Below are 22,366 nucleotides of genomic sequence, written 5' to 3' on the forward strand. Positions count from 1 at the left end.
TTCGGCCTCCATATTCATGTTAATACTCTTACCAAGGATTTATTCACTATCGGGATAAAAGGATTCGTAGCGGGTTTTCCATCGGGTCCTTATCTATGTAAATAGGTACTTGAGTACTTTCTTCCGTTCCCGCGTCTAATAATTATTCATGAGGGTAGTAAAAGTACCATCGCCCACTTTACTGTCCATTGGTAAACCTCATTACGAAAGGCATAAGGTCCATCATTGGACAGTTAAGAGTGTTGCTGTTTATACAAGATTTTCTGTGGCTATTTGCTCTCGCATTGCAATTAAATCTTCATTTGAATCCTAATTCTAACTAGCACATTATTTTGCAATAATTCTTCGCAGTTATACTCGTAAAGAACCTCTTTTTCCATAAAACACCCCTTGCACCATCCCACTAACCCGGGGTTAAGTAGTTAAACCGTTAACACAGTGTCTAATTCTACTGGTAACTATGGTAACTCCAGGAGCCTATTGCAACGATTCCGTCGAAGCCACGATCCTCAGCAGTGAGGGAACGACTTAAGGAGGAAGGGATAAAATAAGGAATCATATACCGGGTGTGGCCTGTAATATGAGCAAAAAATTAAACTGTAGGCTGTACTCCTCACACTGACCAACATTTGTTCAGCGACTTTTAAAAATAACTTGTGGTTTGATTTTTAATACACTTTAAATTTTATTCTAAGACGCAATCTATTGCGAATTTTGTTATGTTTAAGGCGTGACAAGCAACGTCAATCACAATGACATGGTGTGGCGATGGCGTCCATTGAAGATAATATTTATTTTGTATGAAAAATAGGGAGTTTAAATACTTCATAATTTTTAGAAGTTGCTGAACAAAAGTGTCACAATTTGAGGAGTGCAATCTATGTTTTAATTATTTGCTCGTGTTACAGGCCACACTCGGTATATCTAAAAATATTGCCCTATTACAAGTGAATAAAACGCAAAATGCTATATTTTTTTAAACAGAGATACATTGGCCATAAGCCCAGCTTGTCAAATGGAGCCTTTACTCTTTCACGTTTTCCTTATCTTTACAACACGTTCGTAAACTAAAACTGAATATGATTTTCCCTTTGTACTTTTCTTATTTTTCTTGTGAGTGTATTGTCATCTCACTAATGCGCCGATGAGAAAACTTACCCGAGGATAAGTTACATAGTTACAATAACTTTTCCACGGCAAAAACTCTAAATGTATGTTCTGCCCTTAACTTTACTCTCGTGTACAATAGTGGCCAATAATCAATATTGCATTACCAACTAACATTTATTTTGAGGTCATTACTGAAATTTATTGATAAAAACAAATAAAGAAATAAAAAAAAACTTAATAAAACTTAAAAACCTACAGATAAATGATTTGGTCCAGATCGCCATTATTACTTAAATGAGTTTAACGTGTACTTACAATAATTGATCAATGATAGAATTAAAACATTAATAAATTGACACATTATTACAAATAACCATTGATCAATATATTGTTGACGTTATATACTTACTTAGACTTAGTTTTAAGCTTTGACGTCATTTATTTTTAATTTAATTTGTTACTAATAAGTAAATGTTATTAATGTTATTATGTTGCCTTATAGACTAGCCTAGAATAGAATAGAATAATGATACTATTGTGTGCCCTAACAGGGTGTCATGATCTGACTATATATAATGTAACATCTAATGTACATGACAATACAATAGTTATGAAATAAATGAAAATGAAAAATTTAAATTAAACTGTCGTGAGACATACTAATTACTAAGCTAACTTTACGATTTAAACTCGCGTGTTTTTAATCACACGCGCGCAACACGTGATTTTAAACCGTAACAGTTATCTGAAAGTATTAAACGAATCTGCATTTGGATTTCTTTTATTGCACCTGGAATACACATTAATTTCCGCTACCTAAAGGTTGTCTAGAAGAGATCGCTTTTTAGCGATAAGACCTCTACTTGAGTTGATGTATAAAGTTTATTACCACTTATTACTATACATTTTAAAACAATATGCGGAGGGGGCGTCTCTGTCTGTTTGCCGCAATAAACTCAAAAACTACTGAAACAATGAAACCATCGGTGACTTTTAGAAACAACCATGACTTTTAGACGCACGGCTGGTTTCCATCCTTACTTGGTAGATATTCCACCAATTCGCACGAAGCGCTTTGCTTCTTCTTTCCTTAAGCGGGCCACTGACGAGCCTTCCAAATGGATGCCGTTACAATGGATTCATCCAAATGGACGGCATCCTAATATTAAACATTGTACGTTTTTGACATTCACGGACCGACTTTGGATTGCAGCCACGCTATTTGGACTGTTGGAAGGCTCGTCAGTGGCCACCTTTATGCGCACTGCCAAGGAATGGAATTCCTTACCGGCGTCTATATTTCCGTGTTCTTATAACCCGGCAACCTTCAAATCAAGAGTGAACAGGCACCTCACCTTCTGGGCGAGCTCGCTCCATCGTAGGCCACGTCTACGCCTAGTCTGTGGCCATGAGTAAGCCCATTCATAATAAAAAAACCGGCCAAGTGCGAGTCGGACTCGCGTTCCAAGGGTTCCGTACATTACTAAATTTTTAACAATTATTTTTTTATATATACAGTAGAATCCGCTTATAATGACATTGAAGGACATATAAAACATAGTTGTTATTTTTGTTATGTTTTCCAAATTAATCTCAAATTCTTTTGTAAGAAATGAGTTTAATTAAATTTGTAATAAATATCAACTTGTCACTGAGAATCAAAACTAAAATACCTTACACGCCACGAGCGCACCAAACGTCCTCGCAGGGAAAAACGTGGTGATGGCCACGAAAACCAGCGAATGTGTCAGTATAACCGGCCATAATTTCATAGAAATAGGATTTTTAGGTCATAGTAAGCGACATAGTAAGCGGTTGGTCAGTATAAGTGGAGTCATAATAAACGGATTCTACTGTATGTGAAACGCGAGTGAATTGCCTTTAAAAAAGCCGTAGGGGCCGGATCAAAAACTAAGTAATTGGTCCAACTCACGCTTGACTACATATTTCTAATAGGTTTTCCTGTCATCTATAGAAAAAGACCTATTTTATGTATTTTTTTCAAAATTTTAGACCCAGTAGTTTCGAAGATAAAGGGGGGGGAATGGTCATTTTTTGCCTATTTTCTTGAATTACTTCTAAACTGTTTATTATAAAATTATAAAAACGATATATTTGAGATTCTCACATTGAGCTCTTTTATTTGATATGTAACACGATATAGTTTGAAAAACTTTATTTTTTGATTTTCTCATTTACCCCCCAAAAGTGGCCCCCATGTTTAAAATTCATTTGTTTACGTTACACGTCCGTCTTTGGGTCACAAACTTACATGTGTGTAGCAAATTTCAACTTAATCGGTCCAGTAGTTTCGGAGAAAATAGGCTGTGACAGACGGACAGACGGACAGACAGACAGACAGACAGACAGACAGACAGACAGACAGACGCACGAGTGATCCTATAAGGGTTCCGTTTTTTTCCTTTTGAGGTACGGAACCCTAAAAAAGGATTTTCATGGGATTTTCACCTATCATTAGAGTGATCCTTGAGGAAGGTTTAGGTGTATGAATGAATGAATGTTTATGTTTACATATTTGCTTCAAACAAGCGTATATATAGGTGTTACATTTTTGTTTTTGTACGATCCTTGTATGTACAATTTATTACGGTTTTGTGTAACCCGTGCGAAGCCGGGGCGGGTCGCTAGTTCTAAAATAAAAGCTACAATCTTACTAGCGCGTGAACCTGGAACTATTATGTGCCTTGTCGACTTTAGAGATTTACTGCAAATTGAACATTTTATCTCCTTGCAGTTAGATTGCAAGGCCATTTTAATGCAAGCAACTTAGTTTTTAATTCGGTTAATTAGATGTACAGATAAAAGTTTTTTCCTCGTTTTATACAGTGTGTTAATTCAATACGAGCGTATTTAAACGGTGGTTAACATAAGCTAAGAAGTATGTTGAAATAATTTTTTCTTAGAAATACAATGAAAATTTTAAACATACAAAATAATAACTTAACTTTCCTGCTACCCAAAGGTTCCAGACAAAGCGAGCTTTTTTTAAGACCGCCTGTTGTTACCTAATAGTCTTCAGCTTGTATTTCGCTTTTTGTATTTATTTTTCTAACTTTATGGTGGAATAAAGGATGTTTACTTACTTACTTAATAATTCAGCCCGCAATGTAATTCCAGACAAATTACGGGGTACGAGCTTTTTAAAGTAACTATCAATGCCTGTTGGCAGTTAACCGTTAACCCCGGGTTAGTGGGATTGCTGCTCTGTAAATTAAAAAAAATAGGTAATAAACCTTCCTAATGATTAGACGGATAAATTCTATACCTATATGGTTTAATTTATTGCCCGTATTTGATTTACACACTGTATAATCAAGCTCATGACATGACATAATTATTGTACCAAATAAAATCTACAAACTCTTACCTACCTAATAAGAAAGTGCCTAACGACACAACTTCTATTTTGTCTATTTTCTTAATAATTTTCACTTAATTTTTCATAGTTAAAATACAAAAGATGTTAATATTATAGAAATTAAGTTTTGGAAGTCTGGAAGAAATTCCTCATACGGATAAGTTTGCCGAAGTACTTTGAACTGTCTCAGATGATTATGGTAACATTTCATTTCTAACCGCAGCTGCACTAGCGGTACTGAACGCGTCGCTGTTATTGTCAATTTCCATTTTAAAATGAACAGTAATGCAGCTGTCGTTGGAAATGGACTGTCACCTTTACAAAAGGCATTAGGTCCACCTGCAGTTAAGACCGATGGACAGTGTGGGCGATGTTACATGTTTATATTATTATAAGTTTTCTTTATGCACATATACTTAAATCGGAAAAGGTTGGATACATCGATATACCTATATCTACTCGTAGTACTATACATTGTGATCTAGACTGTACAATTAAAACCACAGACATGCCATAATCCGCTCTGGCAAATTGAATTAGCCATTGTGAAACTGTCACAATAGCAATATCAAAGTCATGATGTATTGTCATTGTGACTCCATGCAAAGTAGCCTAATAGCTAAATGTAATATTTGCTAGAAGTTTTTTGACTATTGTAATCCTTTTCAGGGTTCTGTAAGCCTCCGCTGCTGTCCTTTCATCTTCATCGGATGTATCTGATGACATTTTACAACCTTAACACTTTAAACTCTCGCGTTTTGTACACATATTTAATTACACAAACGGGTCTACCGCGATATAATTTCATTGTTTTTACCGTGCCGTGACCACAGCTGGTGCAACTCAGCTGAAACGTCGGAATTAAAAGTAAAAACAATGAAATTATATCGCGGTAGACCCGTTTATGTAATTAAATATTTTACAAGCTTTTTATGAATTTGCAATGTACGAGTATGTAACGTATGTTTGTGACAAAGGTCAAATCTTGCAAGTTAAATTTGACCCACTTCTCGAAAATTTGAATACATATGTGAGTCGGGGGACTGTGCAATATTATGGTACCATGGAGCTGATCTGATGATGGAGACAGCAGGTGGCCATAGGAATTTTTTGATAAAACATCGCAATCTAATTGTGTTTGGGGTGTTTATAATTGTTGCCTGAAAGAAAAGTACAGTCAGCGATAAAAACCTAATAGGTACCAAAAATTTAAATTTTGCCAAAAACCTCTTTACCTACTTAATTGATAAACTGTAGGGTCTATAGATTCTCGTGATGTTTCGAATGTGACATTACAAACTTGATCGCAGGCAGACTGACGAAGAAGTTTAAACCGCGACCCATACTTGCCTAATAATATTATTGCGATTTTTTGACGTGCAACATAAATAAAACCTCAATTTAGCCATCATAAAATAACAGTTTGAGTAAATCTAAAGCAAGATTCAGTATAAATAGGAAGAATTGACTTGTAATGGATATTGACAAAAGCTGTTAGCAATGTTACAATTTGGAAGTGCTAAATTGTACATAATATTTAAAATTCGACGATGTAACAAGTCTGAGTATATGTATAACTGCAAATATTTTACCTCCGTGTTTGAAAAAGATGTTCTCATAATATTTTCTTATGAACATACTAATAGGAATACACTTGGATAGACTTCTGTGCCACTATGGTCATATTTACTCGTGGACAAGTTACTGGATTGCAGCACCTAAAGTAATTTCAAAATTATTTAGTAAGTAGGTAGTTATTATTTTTTGCGTTCCTCTAAATTGGTCCATGAGTGTATGTTGTTATTTTCTACTTTCTTCAGTTTTTTCACTATCACGGGTCATAGAGAAATATAGTGTAAAATAACAACACCCTTGAATATAATTATCCATTTATTTTCTTGTCTTGTTCCAATTCACAATAACCTCATCTTATGACAAACGTTCGCTAGCACGACTCAACAACCAACTGAGACCCGTCGGCCGAGTGTAGTTTCTTTTTATACCCAACCAATAACAGTCTTTCAATTTCAAACTACCCTTAATAATAAAAACGAATTAAGTAGGTATGCTAAATACCAAAAACCCTACACTCGTCCATCCTGACTCCGTGTATGTCCTCATACACGTGCCAGGTGGAAACCCTACACTTGGCCGACAGACTACGCATACTTAACAGTGGATACACTAATCGCAAACCGATCAATTTCTTGCGATCAGAGTTAATGTATAGGATACGAACCAGTTCTATTCTCGCACCTACTACTTATTTGTGTCAGCACACGAACCGATCATTTTCTCGTGGCTTAAAACAGTTTCAATCAGTCATCAGCATATCAAAATCTCGAAAACATCGTGTGAATAACCTTTCGTATGCCTGGTCCCGTATATGTACCACACAATTTGGACTATAATTTACAATTTCAAGGTTTTATTAATTCAGTAGTAAATTTTGACTAAGGCATACGAAGGGTTAAAATTGTTACTCTTCTGCCGGAGACATCCATTCGACATCGACCAGAGGCCGACACCGATGTCATCAGAATGGACGACCGTCGAGTGGTGAGAAGGGCCCTGGCTCTGGAGGTGAGCGCGCGCGCTGCGGCGCGGCCGGGGCACGGGAGCGCGGAGCGGCGGTCGCCGTGCTCTAGACGCGCACCGGCCTCTGGCGGCGCCGGCGCGAGGCGGGCTCCTGCTGGAGGCGGCCCGCAACCGGACTCTGGCGGCGCGAGGCGGGCTCCTGTTGGAGACGGCTCGCACCGGACTCTGGCGGCGCGAGGCGGGCTCCTGTTGGAGACGGCTCGCACCGGACTCTGGCGGCGCGAGGCGGGCTCCTGTTGAAGACGGCTCGCACCGGACTCTGGCGGCGCGAGGCGGGCTCCTGTTGGAGACGGCTCGCACCGGACTCTGGCGGCGCGAGGCGGGCTCCTGCTGGAGGTGGCTCGCAACCGGACTCTGGCGGCGCGAGGCGGGCTCCTGCTGGAGGCGGCTCAGTCATCGCCTGTTGACTGTACTTGCTTCTGGCTCCTGGTGTCAGTGTCACGCGAAGCGAGGGACGCCGGTAGAGGTGCGGCGCTCCATTTGCTAAAAATATCCAACATTTACTAAGTAATTCAGGGTAACAGATGTATTGATCATCTCTATCTGCAGGTAGACAGTACACGAACCAATTCAATTCTCGTGACTGAAACATCTCTATTAAACAGTACACGAACCAATTCAATTCTCGTGACTGAAACATCTCTATTAAACAGTACACGAACCAATTCAATTCTCGTGACTGAAGACACTATCAATCTTCCTGCCATATAGAATACGAACCAGTTCAAAACTTTATTATTATCTTACTTAGCTGTGTCAGCACATGAATCAAATCAAATTCTCGTGGGTTCAACATCATTTTCAAATATCATGTCAAGAAATCATCAATTATAAACCTCACTCTTGAGACAGGAATATTTCCTGAGAACCTTTCAATAACTTTAACCCTGATTATAATTTATAAAATATTAACTATGATGAATAACAGCGATAATTAACTTCATATATTCATATGCAAAACATGTGTAAAACTGGGACCTTATTGTGTACAACTTGACCTATTACGTTTCCATTATCAATGCATCAATTCAATCATCAAATTGGCAACTAAAAACCTGTAATAGCTCCCCTCCCAATGTTTTCAGAGAAATATTGTATATCGTATATATCGTATATTCTATATATGTCGTATCGTATATGTCGTATATTCTAGATTGTTAGGATTTATCCAAGCTGACAAAGTTTCATCAATTGCAAGACGCGTTGGGATTTCAAGACCATTAGATTTATTTTTATAATATGCATATTGTTTTATGAAAGACTTGAACAGTATATTAATACTACACTAGATGTTGTTGTAAAATAACTGAAGTCTATAAACCTAAATTTCAACTTTATAGAATACCAAATCGCACAGTTCGGGAATAAACATAGCACTTAGGTCTGTTTCCGTAGAAAAAGGATCAGTAATATTTTTTTTACACGTTAGTTGTTTTTCATAAATTAAAATAAATTATACGTTTTAAATGTGACACGGCAGACATAAACGATAGAACTGCAAAAACCTGTTATGCTTTACTTACCCGTACCTTCTAACTTGTTCTAAAAATGCCCTCAAAAATGTTTACTATGGCATCGCATATTTCGTACCTTAAATATGGTATCATTTAACTACTGGGGTTACGATGACGTAATTATGTTATGTTGTAAGAAAACTACTCACGCAACATATTTCATTTACACTACCACTATCCACTCAGAGATCATGTATCATTTACACTACCACTATCCACTCAGATTTCTTCAAGGAAATAAAACTACTTGCGTTAACTGAGATCTATAGATCTATAGATATAGATACTGGAGCTTCGCCTTTTTTGTAAACACAATGGAAAATACTAAGAACTAAGAACTAAACTTTTCAAGTTCAACAATAAGTAAAAGTATAAAAGTGAATTCATTACCGTAATACGTGTCTTTAATAACCTCCCAGTTGATTTAAAATCTCTTTTTTTTTTAAACTGCCTCATTGGTAATCTATTATTATTTGATAACGTACAAGGTTATACAAGAAAATAATTATAAACTAATCTATTTTATTCAAGTTTGATTAACACATAATAATATAATCAATAAGAGGCTATCAATCCTCCTTGATCTCGGTTTAATTGTGGTGTTCTGTTCTAGTAGCTTACGAACCAAATCAAGTTCTCGTAAGTACAAACAGGTTCAACCATGCAGTCTTCATTATCGCTTTCATTTCAATGTAATGCTGTAACATTAACTGCAATAACCTATTAATTCAGTTATTCAACGATTCAATAATTCAGTTATTCAACGATTCAATAATTCAGTGATTCAACAATTCAATAATTCAGTGATTCAACAATTCAATAATTCAGTGATTCAACAATTCAATAATTCAGTGATTCAACAATTCAATAATTCAGTGATTCAACAATTCAATAATTCAGTGATTCAACAATTCAATAATTCAGTGATTCAACAATTCAATAATTCAGTGATTCAACAATTCAATAATTCAGTGATTCAACAATTCAGTGATTCAACAATTCAGTGATTCAACAACTCAATAATTCAATAACTCGATAATTCAATAACTCGATAATTCAATAACTCGATAATTCAATAACTCGATAATTCAATAACTCGATAATTCAATAACTCGATAATTCAATAACTCGATAATTCAATAACTCGATAATTCAATAACTCAATAATTCAATAACTCAATAATTCAATAACTCAATAATTCAATAACTCAATAATTCAATAACTCAATAATTCAATAACTCAATAATTCAATAACTCAATAATTCAATAACTCAATAATTCAATAAATCAATAATTCAATAACTCAATAATTCAATAACTCAATAATTCAATAACTCAATAATTCAATAACTCAATAATTCAATAACTCAATAATTCAATAACTCAATAATTCAATAACTCAATAATTCAATAACTCAATAATTCAATAACTCAATAATTCAATAACTCAATAATTCAATAACTCAATAATTCAATAACTCAATAATTCAATAACTCAATAATTCAATAACTCAATAATTCAATAACTCAATAATTCAATAACTCAATAATTCAATAACGCAATAATTCAATAACTCAATAATTCAATAACTCAATAATTCAATAACTCAATAATTCAATAACTCAATAACTCAATAATTCAATAACTCAATAATTCAATAACTCAATAATTCAATAACTCAATGACTCAATAATTCAATGACTCAATAATTCAATGACTCGATAACTCAATAAATCGATAACTCAATAATTCGATACCTCAATAATTCGATACCTCAATAATTCGATAACTCAATAATTCGATAACTCAATAACTCGATAACTCAATAACTAGATAACTCAATAACTCGATAACTCAATAACTCGATAACTCAATAACTCGATAACTCAATAACTCGATAACTCAATAACTCGATAACTCAATAACTCGATAACTCAATAACTCGATAACTCAATAACTCGATAACTCAATAACTCGATAACTCAATAACTCGATAACTCAATAACTCGATAACTCAATAACTCAATAACTCGATAACTCAATAATTCGATAACTCAATAATTCGATAACTCAATAATTCGATAACTCAATAAGTCGATAATTCAATAACTCGATAACTCAATGACTCGATAATTCAATGACTCGATACTTCAATGACTCGATACTTCAATGACTCGATACTTCAATGACTCGATACTTCAATGACTCGATACTTCAATGACTCGATACTTCAATGACTCGATACTTCAATGACTCGATACTTCAATGACTCGATACTTCAATGACTTAATCCAAAACTCATTAATCGAAACTCATTAAAACTCATTAATCGAAACTCATTAAAACTCATTAATCGAAACTCATTAAAACTCATTAATCGAAACTCATTAAAACTCATTAATCGAAACTCATTAAAACTCATTAATCGAAACTCATTAAAACTCATTAATCGAAACTCATTAAAACTCATTAATCGAAACTCATTAAAACTCATTAATCGAAACTCATTAAAACTCATTAAACGAAACTCATTAAAACTCATTAATCGAAACTCATTAAAACTCATTAATCGAAACTCATTAAAACTCATTAATCGAAACTCATTAATCGAAACTCATTAAAACTCATTAATCGAAACTCATTAAAACTCATTAATCGAATAACTCACTAATCAAATAACTCACTAATCAAATAACCCATTAATCCAATAACTCATTAATTAAAACAAATCCAGCTTTTTATAGTTCGATAATTCAATTACCTACTCAATTCAGTAATCCAACAACTCGATAATTCTAAGGGTAGAATAATTCCACAGTTCTAAAATTCAATAGCTCGATAATTCAATAATTCCATCTCTTTGATTGATAACTTCGATACACGATACGCGAAACTCGATACTAGATACTAGATATTTGATCAATAAATCAACAAATCGATTCACAGGAAATGTGCCGTTAATGAGCTAATTATTGTCTAATTTTGTTTATAATTACATGGGATTATAAATGTGGAGCTTCCTTGCAGCTCCATTAGAAATCACAAAAGTCGGTCAAATGGTTAGGGTGGGAACCACTCATCGATCGTAAGATATATACATATTTAAGATGCAATCTATACGCGTTATTATATCGCATTGATATATTTAGGCAAATTTTTCTCATAATTGATACACAAGTAATAGTTTTCTATCGGTTCATCAAATTTATTTTTCTCTCAACTCAATATGTGCTAGATTGTCGATGAATGAGATGAAGTCTCCGTTTTTAAATCAGTTCACGGTATCCAACACATTATCATATCAAATCATTCATAATATAATAGTAAAAGTAGGTGTACATGACCTGATATCCAGTGGCGCGTGCCCCTCGCTAAGGCTGTCGAAGCGGGGTTACTCCAGACTTTCACAACAGGACTCTGCTTCACTCTGGATTCCTTTTTCACTGCCGCTGTAATTCCAGCTACATTCTCTTTCGCGAAGACCGAGACTTCTGGTATTTGCAAGCGCCGTTGATCATCATGAGTCATCGTCAGCCATATTCTCCAACAACTCGGCATGAAACGCAAAAGTATCCGGTGTTACATATAGGTACCTATATACTATATTATAATACCTTATAAACTTTAAAGCAATTTTATTATATACATACAATTATGTTTAATGGTAGTTCAAATTATAAACATTCATTTATCTTAAAAACGTGCGTCGTAGCAAAAAATGAATGAAAAATCAAGCCCCCTTTAATGCCCCGTTTGCATAGTAGTCATCTATTTATATTCCACAAATTTTAACATTAAGGATCAAAATCAAAACTCAATCATCAATCAATTTGAGAGACCTGGTTTTAAATCATAAATATCAATTTATCTCTGAAACTATGCGCCGTAGTGAAAAATAATTAAAATTAAGGCACCCTTTAACACTCCATAACCGACACATATATCAAGATTCAAGACCCACGCGTTGACATATTCTGCCTAATTTCAACACGTGTAGTGTAGGTACTTGATTTTGTTAACTGAACATTTATTATACACCCAGCTGTCGGTGGTATGGTGGTTACTTTGAATTCTCGACCAACTGACGCATATATATTCTTATCTTATGCAATTAGATAGCCTATAATCATAATCATCATAATATTATGTAGGTACTTATTTAAATTAAATAAAAATGTTACCAGTACCATATTTCTTACGTAATCCATTAGAATTTGTATATTTAATTATCTCAAAGCTCAAAATAAGGGTCATGTTTGTTATCAGTTATCTCACTAAATCCATAAGTAATAACAGTAGGCGTGTACTTACGTTCTGCACACTTCTGAAGTGTAAAATAACAACACCCTTGAATATAATTATCCATTTATTTTCTTGTCTTGTTCCAATTCACAATAACCTCATCTTATGACAAACGTTCGCTAGCACGACTCAACAACCAACTGAGACCCGTCGGCCGAGTGTAGTTTCTTTTTATACCCAACCAATAACAGTCTTTCAATTTCAAACTACCCTTAATAATAAAAACGAATTAAGTAGGTATGCTAAATACCAAAAACCCTACAATAGTAAGACAAGAGTGTTCACTCCATGAAACAGTTTTGGTACCAAAAATATTAGTATTTTCATAGTCGACATCTATTAGCACCGAGTAGCGGTATTACTTTACTGTACTGATAGTACTTTAAGTAGCAGTAGTAGTACTTATAACACTTTAAACTCTCGCGTTTTGTACACATATTTAATTACACAAACGGGTCTACCGCGATATAATTTCATTGTTTTTACCTTTAATTCCGACGTTTCAGCTGAGTTGCACCAGCTGTGGTCACGGAAAGACTGAGTAGTAGTAGTACTGTCAAGTGACAATAGATGTAGCACCAACCGGAAACTCTAATCTCAGCAACATAAGACTAAATCCTACTTTTATACCGACGGTATCAAATAGAAATAATAGAATAAAGATACCTCAATCATAAAGAACCTACCTACCTAGTTGAAAAGACATATTACCCACCTACTCGTATCTGTGCTTTGTAAGATCCTTTTACGCTGTTTCAAAGCACCAAACGTCCCACACAAGTTAGGTACCAAAGAACACACGCCGACACAACAATGAATTGCCATGCAAACATTTCAAGAAGCATTGGCGCGGAAAGTCTAAACCAGAGAGCCTGAATGCAAACGGATAGTCAGCGGATGTGAAACTGCACTTTATAGAGATAGACAAGGCAGAAAGAAATAAGCCAATATAAGTCTTATTCTTAAGAGGCCATGAATAGTATGTGTCCCATAAATATAGTAGTCGTCCACACAGATACGAAAATTATCATTTTTTTTGTTTGAAGTTGATTTTGCCTAACATTGGCAAAACCTTAAATTAAAAAGCCGGACAAGTGCGATTCAGACTCATCCACCAAAAGTTCCGTACTTTTTAGTATTTGTTGTTATAGCTACAACAGAAACCTACTGTTCATGAGATACAGCCTCGTGACAGACAGACGGACAGACGAACAGCGGAGTCTTAGTTATAGGGTCCCGTTTTTACCCTTTGGGTACGGAACCCTAAAAACTAGCAACTGAGGAAAGCGATCTCATTTTTATGCACTTCAAAAGACCACAGCGTTTCTAGGACGCTTCGTTAAGATTCATTCTAAGCTCAAATGCAGACAGTTTCAAAGGATTTGTACTTATGCAACATTTTATCCTCGCTCTTTATATTACAAGCTTTTATTTAGTTTCATCTGACCGTTGCCTGTCTGTCTGTCTGTGTGTAATCAAATCTTGCAAGTGAAATTTGATCCACTTCCCGGTTTCCGATTGAGCTGAAATTTTGCATACATTCGTAAGTCGGGTGACAATGCAATATTATGGTGTCATCTGATCTGATGATGGAGACCCGAAGTGGCCATAGGAACTCTGTGACAAAACAACGAAACCTAATTGTGTTTGGGGTTTTTAGAATTGTCTCGATGAGTATTAGTTGCCTGTGGAAAAAAAGTACAGTCGGAAATAAAAGCTTGTACCAAAAGTGAAATTTTTGTCGAAAACTTTTACAAGCTTTTATTTAACTTGCCCCTTATCATTCGTCAGAAAGCTATGGAAAATTATGAAGCCATTTGCATAATTGTTGATTACTTAAGTTTGTGAATAATATTGGTGGGTGTAATTTTGGGAGATGAATTTTCATGGATACCTTTTGGTATAACTAAGTAAGCGTATTACCATAGCTATGGTAATACGCTAGAAATCGAAACTATTAATTTATGACCCTAGAGACCCCTCATATCATTGTCACTGTGACGACGTACAAAATGGGTCATAAATGAAAACTTTCGACTGTACATCAAAATAGGCACCGAGATATGTAACAACACTAGCTTTTGCCCGCGACTTCGTCTGCGTGGAATTAGTGCCAGCAGCTAAAGTAGGTATAGCGCCTAGATAATGCTAATAGCAATCATTCAATTCGCGCATTGCTTACTTCAATTATTAGGCAATTTATTAACTCTTTCAATTGATTGAATGAGCGACTTTGGAATGAACTGTCGCCTGCCGTAGTCCCGGATCAATGACTTTATAATTTTTATAGACACCCCGCCGATATTCGCTCATGACTGCGCTCATTCAAATAACGAATGAATGAAAACATTGATAATGTTATTACAATACTCTTTTGTTTACGTAAATAGATCTGCAGAGAAGTAAATAATCGTTTACTTTCCAATTAATGACAAATGTGCCTTTGTCGTCGTACAAAAGACTAGACCTTCACAGATCGAGAAATGATTTTCCCTGTATATTTCTGGTATTGTTTCGTTTATTGCATTGTATTAAGGAAGCGATAAACTGAGAGCCTACCGCGAACCCCGTTCGACGGGTTGTCTCCCTGTCACACTTACGTACGAATTTACAAGTGCGACAGAGAGGCAACATGTCGAATGTGGTTCGTGGTAGGCCCTTTGTGCGAATTTGCGAATTTTTGGAATTCGCATGCGCGTTTAGCCATGCCTGCTGTACAACTCGTTGAGAGAACCCGCGACAGGCAGAGAACGAGTTTGAACTTGCCTGGTATGGTAGATAATTTTATTTCACTTTTTTTTCTGTTGAATTGTTTTGTTATTAGTTTTACCGGGCAAAGCCTCAAGGAAAATTAATGATTTTAGAAAAACTGACTTCGAAAAGTGTAAAATAAAATAAGCTCTATGAGCGGAAGCGCTTCGCTCCTTCTGCTGTAGGTACTGTACAGTCGCCATCAGATATATCGGAGCGGCCAAGGTGTTCACAATATCTGAACACGCACTCTAACGCCTTGACAATAGAGGCGTGCTCAGATATTTGTGAGCACTTTGGCCGCTCCGATATATCTGCCACTGTACTAAACAGATGTCTTCAATATTTATATACCTAATCCGTAATAATCAGAGATTGGTGATTTGGTTGCATTCCGGGTTAATGACTTTTATCACAGCTTATAAAGTCGTAGATTTTATCATTATATTACCTACACTTAAACAGCATATTTTCGAACGATTTAATCGGTATCGCGGTAATCGGTAATCGGTATCCATATTGCCATTTCCTGGTAGCGGTGTGGCAACCAAAACGCTAATAGCGGCTAAACAGTTGCACTTCGGGGAGTGTGCCCAAGAGCTACACGAGCTCATTCCACCGTCCCCATTCTACCATCGGACTTTTAGACGCACGGCCGGTTTCCATCCTTACTTGGTAGATATTCCACCAATTCGCACGAAGCGCTTTGCTTCTACTTTCCTTATGCGCACTGCCAAGGAATGGAATTCCTTGCCGGCGTCTATATTTCCGTGTTCTTATAACCCGGCAACCTTCAAATCAAGAGTGAACAGGCACCTTCTGGGCGAGCTCGCTCCATCGTAGGCCACGTCTACGCCTCGGCTAGTCTGTGGGCATGAGTAAGCCCATTCATAATAAAAAAAAAAAAAACGGGGCCACAGCCCGCAGATTACCAGTTCGCCGGACGATATCAGCCTGTCAGTTGTTCGGAACTGTCAATTTTTGCTTTAACTGACAGGCCGATATTGTCCGGTAGACTGGTAATCAGAGAGCCCCTTACGAGCCGGTACAGACGGACTCCACGCCAACTGCAACGTCGGCGTGCTGCCGGCCTAGCCAAGGTTACAATCGCTATCGCTTCGACAACGAAAAGCTTTATGTCTCTCTATCACTCTTCCATATTAGTACGACAGTGACAGTTGCGTTTCGATCGCTTCGGAGCGTGAGCGATTGGCATCTTGGCTACGCGGCCAGTTCCCATACAAATTGTAGTCGCCGTCTGTATCGGCCCTTATAATGGGAGCATAGTGACTGGGTATATATTTATGATTGACAAGGGGGCTAAGTCGAACCTAGATTCTGATATCAAAATGATTTTATTTTGTTATCATTCGCGCGTGCATTTATTTATTATTATTTATATATAAAAAAATCTTTCAAATACAAAATGGATTTTATTGACCTATAAAATGGTTTATACATATATTTTTTAATTTCCGCCAGACTTTAGGGCAAGTTACGAAGTAGCACAGTCACCTGCAATATTATGTTACACAACGAAGGCCTCAAAAATATCTGACAAGATTTTATTTGTAGAACCATAAGAGCGTGTCACATATTTTTGCGGCCTTCGAAGAGTTATAATGTATATTGCAGGTAAGTACATTCATACACCGTACGAGAGTTAAAAATTTAGTAAACGAAATTACACGTTATTACAAAATTATATGATTATCTACTTAAGCGTTTATGTCGTTTGTAATCTCCGGTTTATTTACTCGTAATTGTCAACAGACAGATTATAACCATAATTAAGGATTCTTGGTGTTCATTTCCTTGTTTTCCTTAAAATAATGCGCGTCATTCAGAATTTGACTAACAATTTATAACTTGATAAAATTGCTATGTTCAAGACCGAATAAGGTAGGTATGTATTTACAAATCACCAAATGAAATCTTGCAAAGCTTCCTAGAATGTACTTATTAATTACAAAATTGTCAAATTTTCCGGAAAATTTCTTGTAAATTGTAATATTTTGTGATACGCGTAATTGTAGATTAGTCGCGACAATTTACATATTTGTATACATTTTCCATTACAATTTAGTCATTTGTAAATTTTGTGATATGTCCAGTTGTACTAAATACATATTTGTAACTTGTCACTTGTAAATTGTAATTGTAAGTTTCGTGGTATAGGCCCCTAGTGTTGCTGGCTAATATGAGTTTTAGTTGTCCGATCTTAGCCGGCCTAGGCTGGCAAATAAATAATTAATTCTGTCTAAATAAATAGGGCTGTCAAATTATTTTGATTAAAATCTGTCGGTGCGACATGATAAACCATTAACTTTAATAATTGACAAGTAAAAAGTTTGAAAATCAAACGAGTTATACGGACTAATCGATTGACTTAATTTGTTTAGTCTAAAATTATAATTAACTCTTTAACTTTTCGCTTTGCCGTAGTAAAGTGAAAACAAATGAGTCAAATAAAAAAAGGATTAGCAGTAAATATATCACCGCTGTTACGTCCAAATTGCTCTTTCACAGAATATTGTTCGCACCTCCGCCATTTCATTAGGCAAAGTGGTTTTATAGCTCGGAAATGGTCCTTGCAGCGCCGCTGCTGCTGCCATTGCCATTTATAATCAGTTATTTTATTTTGTTCCGGTTGTCGTATGGAATACAGTGTGGAAAGATAAGTCGGGCCCTGGAGGGAAACTACTAAGCTGGCTCATTTTACTTAAAGGAGACATTCCTTTACTTTTAAAAAGAAACAAAGCTACACCCTGTAAAAAATTACACAACGATAATTATTATGAATTATATACCGAAAACTATTCGACAGGAAAAATAAACAAATTGAAATTTGTTGCGCTATTATTTTAAATGATGGGTTTCTTTTTAACAAAAACATAATAATAATTTGACGGCGTCGGCATTAGGCATCATGAAAATAATTATTTTAATGATGAGTTTGAGTTTGAGTACTTACTTCCAAATAATTGCAATTATTCGTTACTCCAAAATGATTGCAATTATTTGAACTAGTACCTATGGTACATATAAAATATATTGCCATAAAATTTTTCCAATTTCGTAATCGTATAGCTATAACGTTTTATTGCGTATTTTTAGGGTTCCGTACCCAAAGGGTAAAACGGGACCCTATTACTAAGACTTCGCTGTCCGTCCGTCCGTCCGTCCGTCCGTCCGTCCGTCTGTCACCAGGCTGTATCTCACGAACCGTAATAGCTAGACAGTTGAAATTTTCACAGATGATGTATTTCTGTTGCCGCTATAACAACAAATAACAAAAACAGAATTTGAAACAGAAATTCTAAAAACAGAATAAAATAAAGATTTAAATGGGGCTCCCATACAACAAACGTGATTTTTGACCAAAGTTAAGCAACGTCGGGAGGGGTCAGTACTTGGATGGGTGACCGTTTTTTTTGCTTTTTTTGTTTTTTTTTTGCATTATGGTACGGAACCCTTCGTGCGCGAGTCCGACTCGCACTTGCCCGGTTTTTTTTTGTACGAAGGGCGTAGTCTGTACCAGACCAGCTCGGAAAGGCTTGCTTTGCACTTCAAAAACTGATAGCAAAGTTGCATTTTATTCACATGTGTGGCAAAGTACCTAATCAAATGCAAATTTTGAGTTGTTTTCTTATGTTTGCTGGTAGAATTGACCTTTAAATGATGATTTTGGATGATAAATATTTAATAACATTAATTTGGATTTGATATGGTTTGTTTTTGTTTGATATTTTACATTTAATATTTGCTTCGGGTTGGTGTGGTGAAAAATTTTGTGTTTCACTCGGGGGCAAATTTTGTTTCACCCTCGTGCTTTGAAACCCTCGCAACGCTCAAGATTCCATTTTTCGAACCACTCGCTACGCTCGTGGTTCAATTTTGCAATCTTTCGCTTGCTCGGGATCAATATTAGCCCGAGCGGTTAAACAACAACTTTGCCCCCTTGTAAAACAAATAACTATTATACTTACGTGCGCAGGTAACTTGCAGGGAAAATAATAAGAATGGAAATAACAGTTTTGAGTGATTCACGGTTAATTTCACTACACTTACCTATAATTATGATATTAATAAGATGCTTGTAACTGCGTTGAAATATAGGGAGCTCAAAAACAATACAATAAGGTAATCACGGTCTAAATACCGGTCGATATAAGTCTATAACAATGGAAATAACCAATGTGTTTCAGTCAAGAAATCACTATCTGATTAAACTTCCTAGTCTAGGTTCAACTGTAACTTTAAAATATCCACTCAAATTCAATAAATCAAATCCCCTTTGATATCCAGAAAAGCATACCTTGTTATATCCACGTCAAACAGTATCGGACGGAAACCGGCAACTTTCCGGCTTAGAGCCGAAATTGATTGCTTTCGCGACGTAATAATGGGTTTATTAGTGGCTCGGCGCTCCACTAAGTACGCAAAGTTTGGGATTCTTGGCGGGAATCAGAATTTATTATTAAAGGAAAGGAGTATTAGACTGAAATTTTACATCGATTTAAATTTTAAACGATACCTTAAAAAGATAATTAATAATAATATAAGTATTGACTAACATAATTATGTATATAGGCTTAATTTAGGCTTTTTTTTTAGAAGAACCGATATTTGGCCCGAAAAAAAGATATTATTATTTGTTATAATTTAATCCTTTATTTTAAGTTATGCTCTTATTAAATGTTCATTGTTAAATCCTATCTTACTACTCATTTGTTGATTTTAGGGTTTAATTTATTTTTTCATTACCTATATTAATGCACACTCTAATGTTTTAATAATACATTATATGATTATAATGAATAAAGGAATAACATAAAATTAAATCACTTTAATCCCTAGCCTAAAAAAGGACGAACAGTACCTATCCCTAGTCTTGTCTTTGGATTGGATACATTTTAAGCGCTCGTAAAATGTCTAGTTCATTTCAAATATGTAGTAAAAATTCGACATTATACGCATATCTGCTTCCCACAGCCGTTTGAAAGCCGCTAAAACGAATTGCAAAATCTAATAAAATGGTGAAGTGCACCACTAATGCAGCGAAGTTCACAAAACGTTTAACCTACACCGATAAAATCCTTACCTTACTGCTTGGTTCCTAAACGCATGACATCTCTAAGAGATCGGAGATCAATTTATCCCGGACAGTAGATATATGATTGATAACTTTTGTAATAGCCACCATGCACTCAACCACTTTATTGAATTGAGATTGACTTTAATCTACTTTCATTGAATCTCACCTTGTCTTCACATACGGCTTCTAACTCTGTTATCTATGTGAAAGGCTAAAAATATAAATAGCTATTTAAAAACAACTTTATTAGATACCATGCACAACCTGTCTTCTTCCTGCCCTTATCGCACGTTATGTGAGGTCGACAGTCGGCGCAACATGTTTTCCTCTTTATTTCTCCTCTCTATCTTTCGTCACCTCAGCACTCACTCCTTTCTTTCTCATATCCTTTTTCACACAATCCATCGATCGTTTTTTGGATCTACCATCCGCTCTCCGTCCATCAACATTCATCCCTAACATTATTCTTGCCTATATGGCATTTATCATCCCATTACATGCCCATACCACGCTAACCTACTACTCCTTATCTTCTCCATTACCAGTGCTACTTTCAAACTTCCCCTTATAAATTATATCCTTATTAATAATTATATCCTATCCTTTCTCGTCACTCCACTCCTAAGTATTGATTTGTTAATTCATTCATAACTTATAAGAAACTTATTGGGTTCAAATCGACGGCATCTGGTTTAAAAGCCACACAGCACCGTCTGAAGACGGTGAAGATGAATCTTTATCAGATATTTTGTCTCTTTCTATAACCCCTCCTTCTTTGTCTCCAGGGTCTCCGCGTGACAACCATCATCGGTTCCTTCGGGACATGTCTGGGCGCATGGTTGAAGGTGTTCTCCGTGCCTCAGGACATGTTCTGGCTGGGCTTCACGGGACAGACCATTGTGGCTATCTCCCAGGTAATCACTTAGCTCTGTTTTTATATCCCAGATACGGCGAAAGAGCTTGTAAATGTTCTTACCCATAATTGACCTTCCTTGGACCCGGATAATTGACCTTTATCATGTATGGCATAGCAACGTCTGATTCAATAAATTGTCTCCCAGGTGTTCATCCTGAACGTGCCCCCTCGGCTGGCTGCGGTGTGGTTCGGGGCTGATCAGGTGTCATTGGCGTGCAGTATTGGAGTTTTCGGAAATCAGGTAAGTTCATCATCATAATGTATTATTGGACATTAAGTACCTACCTATAGTTCGTTTTTTTTAGCATTAGAAATAACTTGCAAGAAGGTAAGCGATCTTGACATGTCTTAATTGAAAAACGCTTTTTAAAATTCAAAAACTATTACTAATGAAAGCAGAAGAATATAAATGATCGTATTAGATTCATAATATTTGCCGTAACTTATTTTTAAAATGTGCTTTTCAATTAAAAGACACATCAAGATTGTTTACCTAATTTCTAATGCTAAAAAAGAAGTATAATTTGAGACCTGGCCAAAACTCTTATTTATAATTACTATGAAAATAACTATGTAGGAATAGGTACTTACTTATTTATTGTTGTGGCGCGACGACCCGAAGCGGATCTTGGCCTCCGACCCCAAAAACCGTCATGCTACCCTCCAAAGCGGTTTCTGTCCAGTCGACGGCGCCGA

The 22,366-nt window shown here is 35.9% G+C and overlaps 1 protein-coding gene across 2 annotated transcripts in view; it reads left to right on the forward strand.

Annotated features, from left to right (window-relative positions):
• Window positions 1-22,366, forward strand: part of LOC134679811 (uncharacterized MFS-type transporter C09D4.1) — a 90,245-nt gene that overhangs the window by 46,780 nt on the left and 21,099 nt on the right. For both annotated transcript variants that reach the window (XM_063538711.1, XM_063538712.1), the window contains exons 2-3: window positions 21,540-21,668; window positions 21,816-21,911. In XM_063538711.1, the coding sequence (XP_063394781.1) occupies window positions 21,540-21,668; window positions 21,816-21,911 (225 nt within the window). The remainder of the gene's footprint in view (window positions 1-21,539; window positions 21,669-21,815; window positions 21,912-22,366) is intronic.

Source organism: Cydia fagiglandana, chromosome 3 (genome assembly GCF_963556715.1).
Source record: "Cydia fagiglandana chromosome 3, ilCydFagi1.1, whole genome shotgun sequence".
NCBI classification, from domain to species: Eukaryota; Metazoa; Arthropoda; class Insecta; order Lepidoptera; family Tortricidae; genus Cydia; species Cydia fagiglandana.